We start from the raw sequence: 8,542 nt of genomic DNA on the forward strand, positions 1-8,542 counted from the left end.
ATGGGGAAATCTTCCAAAAGACAGAATAGAGTGCTAACAAAAAATTAAAGTTTACAATGCTCTCTCGTACAAGTATTTCTGGAACAAGGTTTAGATAAAGTTCATCAATTTCTTTTTATTCTGATAAAAAGACCTGCTACTTGAATGGTTGAAAGATTGACAGATTGATATTCGGATGATCTATTGTTAGACTAATTATTTGTCCAATGTATGGTGTACAAACTCTGACATCAAAAGTCTTATTCCAAAAGAATAAGTGCTAAATAAGCACTCATACAGGCATTGCTTTATAACTTCGCTTAAAAAAAAAAAAAAAAAAAGAAAAAGTCAGGCCCCGACAGTGTTATTTTTAGTGTACTATACAAAAACTATAATTATCTATTTCTGGTCAAATTTTTTGAATTTCATAATTTTTCCGAGTATTAGATATTTTAATCTGGAGGTCGACAAAATTGAAAATGAGAAAAATCTTAAAATTTTTGCTATGGTTTTGTAGTAAAATGTATGACTGCTTCTCTTAAGTACAGCTCCTAGAGAAGCTGTATTTCCAGATGACTAACAAAATGATTGCTGAAATGCATTAATTAACCTTTATATTCACATAAAAGTGTTTTGTGAGAACAAATGTACACAAAATGTTATCTTTAATCATGGCTAATAAAAACGGGTTATATAAACACAGGTTTTACTACTGCAGATGTCTCCTTGACAAATGACAGGACCTGATTCCTTTATTAAAAGATAATTAAAAATGTTTCACAAGGGATTCAGAGCCTTCCTCCTGCCCACTTGCTTTTGAGATAATAAGGGGAAGAGTCTTGAAGTAGTATCTAATGATTATACTAAATGTGGATGCCAAGGCGGTATATCTCTTTTAGTTCTAGATTTATTTCATAAAAAATATTAAAGCTAAATATCTAGTGTCTATGTAAGGAGGTAAGTGTCCATTTTAAAATGCAATAACCATGATGACACTGATTAGATTAAATCAAGATCTTTTTTTCTTTCTTTCTTTCCAGACTGGTCATCATGGTGTGTCCACATGAGAAGTCTCTGCTTCTCTCTTAGCCCTCAGACAACCATGTGTTCCATACATTACAACCCCCAAGGTCTCATAGCTCTTGTTCCCCCAAAGCCTAAATCAAGACAATTATTTTAATAAATCCCAGGTTAGCAATTAAAGGTAGCCATCAATTTGAAGGCATCGCCTCTTTAAAGTGAATCAGTGCTAAGAAAGGATAAAACCATCTCAGGCTTGTTAGACAAAATGGCAGTCTCACGGGTTTGACCTCCATGGTGGGAACACCTCTGACATGGAGCATTTATAAGAGTAACTGGTACTGGTTAAAGGGACAGATTCTGGAACCAGATGGCCTGGGTTCAAATTCTGTATCTAACTGTGTGACCTTGGATAAAAGTTACTTCCCCCCGTGACTCAGTTTCCTCCTCTGTAAAAGTACTTACTTTTTGGGCTTATTGGATGATTAGCGTAATGAATATGTGTAAAGGGCTTGGTGCCTAGCATGTTATATATGCTATATAAGGGTTAAATCAATCAGTAAAAATCCTTTCTTATACTCTAAAATTTATGTCTATGCTGAAAAAAATGAATCTTGAAAGAGAACAGTGGCAGTGGAAAACTGTTGATTGACAACAACAGCTACAAAACAGGACTGGATAATCTTGAGGCTTAATCCAACTTCACGTTGCATAATAGATTATCCTACAGCTGTGGGGCCAGTTTTATTGGGGACTGTTTTTAGTGCTCTATTTGGGAAATAATGTATTTCTAATTTGAGATATTTTAAGTATAGTATAATTTTGTAGGATAGCATTTCCAGAAACGTAGGAATGCACCCCACTGCATGGGAGCACTGACATATGGTATTTTTGGAGCTATTTTTCGAAGTCCAGTTTTTTTTTTCCCTTTAGGTTGACTTTCTTCCAAAGTTAGTATGGAACAATGGAGGTCCTTTATTGGCTTAAGTAAGGAGAAAACACACACATAATCTGTTTTCAATTATGCAGCCATACTCAATAAATTATTAATAATTTTCTCATGTGGAAGAAATTCTCTGTTAGAATAATTTGGTAAGTAACACTTATGGGCTATGTTGAAAGGCAATTTTAGTGCTGTTTAATCTGTTTTAGTTTATACAGTATGTGGAGTACTTGTAGCAAATTATCTCTGTGGCAAATGGGATTAGCTATATGGCAAACTGAATTAGGCAAATTTTAGATTATCCCATAACTAAAAGATTGTGAGTTGAAGTCTTTGTTCTGCACATTGTTTTGTAAATAACACTAAGCTAGCAATATTGATTTAGCATCTTTCTCCACTGTGCCACAAGCCATATTCATTTTTTCTTAGGCACACACACACACACATACACACACAGAGCCAAATTCTCATTTTCTACATTTTCTTGAAGGTCTTCTGCTGAGTCCTACAATATGAATATATTTTTAAAAATCCAATTATGAGAGACTGATGGCAGAGAACACATAAGTCCCAGAGGAATAAATCCCTAAGAGTATAAAGGGGGAAGTGAAATATTTTGTAAAGATTGCCATGCATTTGAAAATATTAAGACCCAATACCAAAGTTTATTAAGTGAGGAACACCTCTATCACAATTCTCTTTCTGAAACTGACTTATTGGGTGGTTAGAATCAGCATCACCTGGGAGTTTGTTAGGAATGCAGAATGTCTGGTCTCAACCGGTCCTACTGTATCAGAATTAGCATTTTAATGAAAATCACAGGTAATTCATATGCACATTAAAGTTTGAGGAGCACAGTAATATGAAACTATTAAATATTTTACAGATGGATTATAGTTACGTGAAACACAAGAGAAAAAAAAAATCCCTGCCAATTCAAACCTGGAAAAAAACTACTTTTGATGATCCTAAAAATTAGTTTAGGCTTGCTTTTGGTACCCCCCTCCTCAGTATCATGTTGTATCTATGTTTTAACTTCTAGCCTAAAGCTCCCTAAAGGTGGACACTGACATTCAGGTATGTCCCCAACATCTTGAGCACATTTTAAATAAATGAATAAGTAAACAATGTTTTTGTTTAATTTATTCCTTTATTTAAACGTTACAACTCTCTGTTCCTAAATAATTTTGCTATTACTACTGATCATTTTCTACCATTCATCCACTACAAACTCCCAAAAGTAACATAAATGATATTATAATAACAATGTAATAAAACTAGAAAGTAAAATCATAAGAGAAGGACTAACCAGGGTTAACACTCATTTCCACTCATTTTTAATAGTCTCCTTGAAAATGTGCACAAATTTTCATCCAGTAGGGTAAAGTATGGCATTAATTTATTGAATAAGCAATTGAATGTTCCAGATTAAAAAAAAAAAAAGATTTTATTAAATAGTATTTGAAACTGGGTTTAAAAAAAAAAAAAATCAATCACCTATTTAGAGGACTTGATTGCCCTCTAGTGGGGTGAAAGCTTATGCGGACTCCAAGGTTTTCCAATGGAGAGAACAGGAAACGAGAACCAGCCTCGGTTCTGGAAACATCTGGGTCATCAGCTAATTTGGTATTTTATGTGGCCAATTTCTTGCATTTTTCATATAAGGTCACAGATCCTGTGACAACAATATAGCATGTGTTTCTCCAAGAAACAAATAGGAAATTGGCGTGAGCTGGAATTGGGTTTTAGCAGCTTGGGAATGGCCACACCCAGAGCAGGCAGCCACCTGCCCAGGGCCAGCATCATCCAGCCTTGTGAGCAAGGAGCTCCTGAGATGGAATGGGGCATGTAGTCAGTGCTGCTCAGTTGGAATAAAAAAAAAACGTGGTGATTGACAAGTGAGGAATTTTCCTAAAAATGGTCTGGATTCGTTAATGACAAAAATGCTCAATTAAATGATTGTTTCATCTCCCATTTCATTTTTAACCTTACAGATTTAACTTGCAATTCTGGATGAAAGAAACTACTAGATATTCACAGAACTCAGTAACTATTTTGATCCTACAGTGTAGGGTTTTATTGCGTGCGTTGGCTTTATCCACTCTGAAAGGACTGCCAGGCACTGTGGAATCTGAGCAAAATGTAGCCTCTTAAGCCTCTTCATCACAGGCTACTTGATGGAAGACATACTGGCTCAAATGACTGAATGCTTCTATCCATTAATAATTTTAAAAATCTCCAAAGTAAATAAATGTGTTTTTAGTGCAACAAATAAAAATCCTGCTAAAAATGTTAATGACTAAGAGCAGAGGCACTCATTCTAACAATAAAAATACTCCCCTCCTCCTTAGGATAAAACTATTTTCTACAAAGCCATAGGTCACTTCTCAAAACTATTGCGAATAGTGACTGAAAAAAATTCCAGACTTTAATACTAAAAACCATTCAATCTTATTTATTATTTTAAAGTACACTTTCAGAGAATTTTGACATGTGTCGACAAATGCCACCAGGTATACTAATTTATATCGTCATAGTAGCTTTTTGTATAGGGCTACACTGGGTCACATAATGCTTACTACAGGTTCAGCTTACTCGCTGGTATTAACCATATATATAATTAATTGATAAGCTACTGCTATTTCTCTTTCAGTTTTTTTGTTTGTTAGATTTTATTTATTTATTTGACACAGAGAGACAGGGAGAGAGGGAACACAGTAGAGGGTATGGGAGAGGGAGAAGCAGGCTTCCTGCTGAGCAGGGAGCCTGATGCGGGGCTCAGTCCCAGGGTTCTGGGATCATGACCTGAGCTGAAGGCAGACGCTTAACGACTGAACCACCCAGGTGCCCCTCTCTTTCAGTTTTATGTTGCAATCCTGACTAAATCCTCATTTTTCCACTTCTGGTTATTTATATATCCATTTAAAAGGTGCCCACTTTATCAGAGAAGATAATGGGGAATACTATATGCACCTAGGACAATCATGTTGAATAATTGTTTAATGAATCAGGAAAAAGCACTGCCCTGGTGATTAATTGATTATACTGTGCAAATGAAACAAGTCCAAAATCCATTATTTTAGTATCGCAGAGGTTGTACATCTCTTCATGATTTGCAAATACAGCTTACTCACGACAGAAAGAACCCTTGCATTTGTCATATTTTGGGTGGGATTTTTATTAATGGAATGGTGGCTACCATTTCAGGATCCAGGTTTCTGTGCCGAACTGAGACACTATCAAGAATCAGCAATTGGAAGAACAGTTTCAGAAAAAAAGAAAAGAAACAGTTAAAAATGTGTGCATCACCTATGTATATTGATTGGTAGATATGACCTTATGGAATACACAGTGAAGATCATTACATCTCAATTATATATGTATAATTTTACCCTTTGCAGTCACAATTGTCTGTGAAGAAATTTTCCAGCAATCTCTGGCGCACAAACCCTATCCTTAGTAAGCACCTTCAGGTAATACCCGACCCACAAGAACATATGTAATCCAGACAGGAATTGAAAACACATTCGCTTTATAATGTAAAATGAACAGAACAAAATATTCCTTTTTTAAGGGGTGCTGAAGGAAGGGAAGAGTAGAAGGAAGAAAAAGAGAGTGCAACAAGGGTTAATCTCTAAATTCAATCATTCAAACCTTTTGAACAAATAAGGCCATTGAATCATGAAGTAGTAGTAATAATAACAATCATAATAATATGAAATAACACTGATAGTGATGAGTTTGTCGCCCCCCTCCTGCAGCAGAAAGCTCCCGGTGCGGGTGCAGAACGCAGAGCAAGATCGCCCCATCCCTCATTCTGAGAACCTTTCTGGACTTGCGGGTGAATCGCGAACTGTGGGAAGTGGGGGTAGCTTAGGACACTGCGCAGAAACGCGTCTCCCAGGCTGCACCCGCGGGGGCGAGCGCCCAGCTCCGGGGAGGGGAGCACAGGGCGCGGCGCGGGGCTCTGCAGGGCTGGCAGCGCTCCACGCGCCGGCTCGCCAAGAGCGCCCCCACCCGGCCAGCGGCTGATTAGTCCGGGCCGCAGCTGGGAGGGGTGGGGCCGAGCCGCGCCTTGCTCGATTAGTGAGGGTCCCTTCTGGAGAGACTATCCAAAGGGACTACGTCCCGGGAAATGATAGAGAACCCCGTTTGGGCCAAGGGTTTCAACTGGGGAGAAAGTAGCCTGAACTCCGCGGGTTGTGGGAGGGCGACATGAGAAGAACCCTCCCCGCACCCCTGGGAAGGGGTCACCTCTGCGGTCTTGCCGCGGGCTGGGGTGGGGCCGCGCTTTTGTATGGCCGGGCGGGGCTCGAGCCAGCTTTTCTGCAGAGACACCGCCTTGGCTGGGAGGGGCTCGGCACCAGGACTTGGGGCAATACCGGGTGTCTGCGCAAAGCAAGGGGGTGTCTGGGTTGTTCTGGACTGCGGGGCTGAAAAAAGGGGGGGGGGCTTTAGGACAGCAGACCGTTCATCGGCCCCTCCCCAACTCCATTTCTTCGCCAAGCCTCGGAGCGGGAGGTCTTCCCAGCACCGCAAAAAGGGTGGGGCAGGGCGGGGCTGTGCGGAGCAAGCCCTGTCCATCGCTTTATCCCTTCTCCGCATCCCGCACCAGTGTCCCGGGGGAGGGGTGCTTCCAGCAGTCACCAGACCTCGGGCCCATCCCTGCCTGTCCACCCCGGGGGCCACCGAGCGCTGAAACCATGGGGGCACTTAGAGGCGTACAACCGGTTGGGGATCTCTCGGGTCTCAACTGTTTCCCTGATATATAGGTTGAGATTATGGAAATTGCCATTATTTGGCCCTGTCTGACCTAGAAGAAGGGTATTTTCACGTGGCTCAATTTATTAAGAAGTTGACCTGTTTTGTATCTGTATTATTATATCTACACTTATCTAGGTTCCCGAAGCTTTTACCCAAAACGATTAATGAGCTCAAAGAAGCCTTATCTGCGTCAATGTCTAGTTACCCTACGCAATGTGGTTTTGAAAAGAAGAATGTTAACCCACTTTTTTCCTCCTCTCGGTTAAACAGAACAATGAGGCCAGGGTGGGGAAGGCAGGGGCAATCGTCAGGTCTCATTCGGAAGCCGAGTCGGAGTCAGTAGCTACAAGCGCGGGGCGTGGCGCTGCTGTTCCCCCCAGGGCTGGGCTCCTGGGTGTCGCGCTGCGCTCCCCACCAGGCCCTCTTTCCCCTGAAGCTGCTGCACCCGGCGGTGGGGAGGAGTGAGGGCGCCGGCTCGGCTTCACACAGGGTGGGGCCGTCCGCATTGTGCGCCCAGCGCTGCAGGTGCCTCCCCCTGGGGCCGTCCGTCCTCACACAAAGAAACCCCACCCCAGCGCCTGCGAAACCGCTGTCCCTCCACCCCTCCCCACCGCGCGCTTCCCCGCCCCTGCAGCTGCCCACCCGCGCCCTCCCTGCCCTCCCCGACTTCCTCTCTCTTTCCCCTCCCTTTCCCTAAAACAAAGGAGCGTAGCACCCCATCCCCCGCCCTAACCTCCCCGCACCGCGCCCCAGGACTAGCGGTTTTTCGGACGAGACAATACCATAAAATTTGCCCCGTTCTCCACCCGCCCCCCCCCGTCTCCACCCATCTTTCAAACAACCTAAAAGGGACCGATTTGACTTCGCATTTTTCTTTTTCCTTTCCGCCACCTCCCTCTCCTCTTCCCCATTTTCCTTTTTTTAACTAGAGAAGAAATAAAGGATGTTACAAGCACTTTCTAAAATGTCCCTTAACCCCATTTAAGGCAAACAGTAAAGGTAGCTCCCTCCCCCCACGATTGAGCCCTAATTTAAAACATGGAAACAGAACAATTCTCTTCCCATGGGAAGGCAACTTACCTGCTTCTTCCTTTCAAAAGAAAATTTTAGTTTTAGATTTCCAGGGACCCCCTCTTTGCCCTTCTCAAACCCCCAGAACTGCCTTCGTCCTTCTCGGTTTCTGTTTTATCACTAACATCTTTCTTTTTATAAAATATTTCCCAATGCCTTAAAAGCTCTTAAGAAAGAAGGTGAGAGGTGGGCTCCTGGTCGAGCCGAGGGAGAAGGAGGCGCGATGCCTTACCCATTGCTGTTTTAGCCATTGTAGGGATGTGCAGATGCTGAGCGGTGGCGAAGGCGAAGGGTCCAGCTACAGCAGCGGAGAGCGCGAGAGAGAAGACTGAATAAGGCACTGAGTCTGCAGAGTGGGACCGTGCGAGAGAAAGAGCAAGAGGCAGGAGCCCATGAATAATTATCACTCAGAAGCTCAAGCAGATTGGCTCCCAAGGTCCCCTGACATGACTCCCGCAGAGTCAGAATCTCCAAGCATTAAATATTGATCGGCCAATGGTGCTGGAGTACAAAGTACCAGAATGCAGTTTGAAATGGAAATCAGTCCTTCCCTGGCAGCTCCCCCCCGTTTTGGGGGCCTGATAGTACAGTCCAAGTAGAGTGGAGCCTTAGCCCAGAAGCCTCCTAGGAGCTAAGAACTGGGCTGTGTCTACCTGGGAGCCGGGAGGATTGACTTTATTCACACATATTTTATCGCACAAATAGACATAAAAAGGGGAAGGGATTTAGAGCTTTGAGAAGTCTTCACAACTTGCTGACTATGGA

The 8,542-nt window shown here is 42.4% G+C and overlaps 1 protein-coding gene across 1 annotated transcript in view; it reads right to left on the reverse strand.

Moving 5' to 3' along the window:
* The window catches only part of STMN2 (stathmin 2), a 51,369-nt gene extending 43,081 nt beyond the window's left edge, over positions 1-8,288 (reverse strand). Inside the window, exon 1 of the mRNA XM_032869146.1 lies at positions 8,010-8,288. Coding sequence (XP_032725037.1) covers positions 8,010-8,028 — 19 coding nt within the window. The 5' untranslated portion in view covers positions 8,029-8,288. The remainder of the gene's footprint in view (positions 1-8,009) is intronic.
* Between the last annotated feature and the right edge of the window lie 254 nt (positions 8,289-8,542).

This window comes from Lontra canadensis, unplaced genomic scaffold, assembly GCF_010015895.1.
Source record: "Lontra canadensis isolate GAN:19392208 unplaced genomic scaffold, GSC_riverotter_1.0 scaffold37, whole genome shotgun sequence".
Taxonomy (NCBI): Eukaryota; Metazoa; Chordata; class Mammalia; order Carnivora; family Mustelidae; genus Lontra; species Lontra canadensis.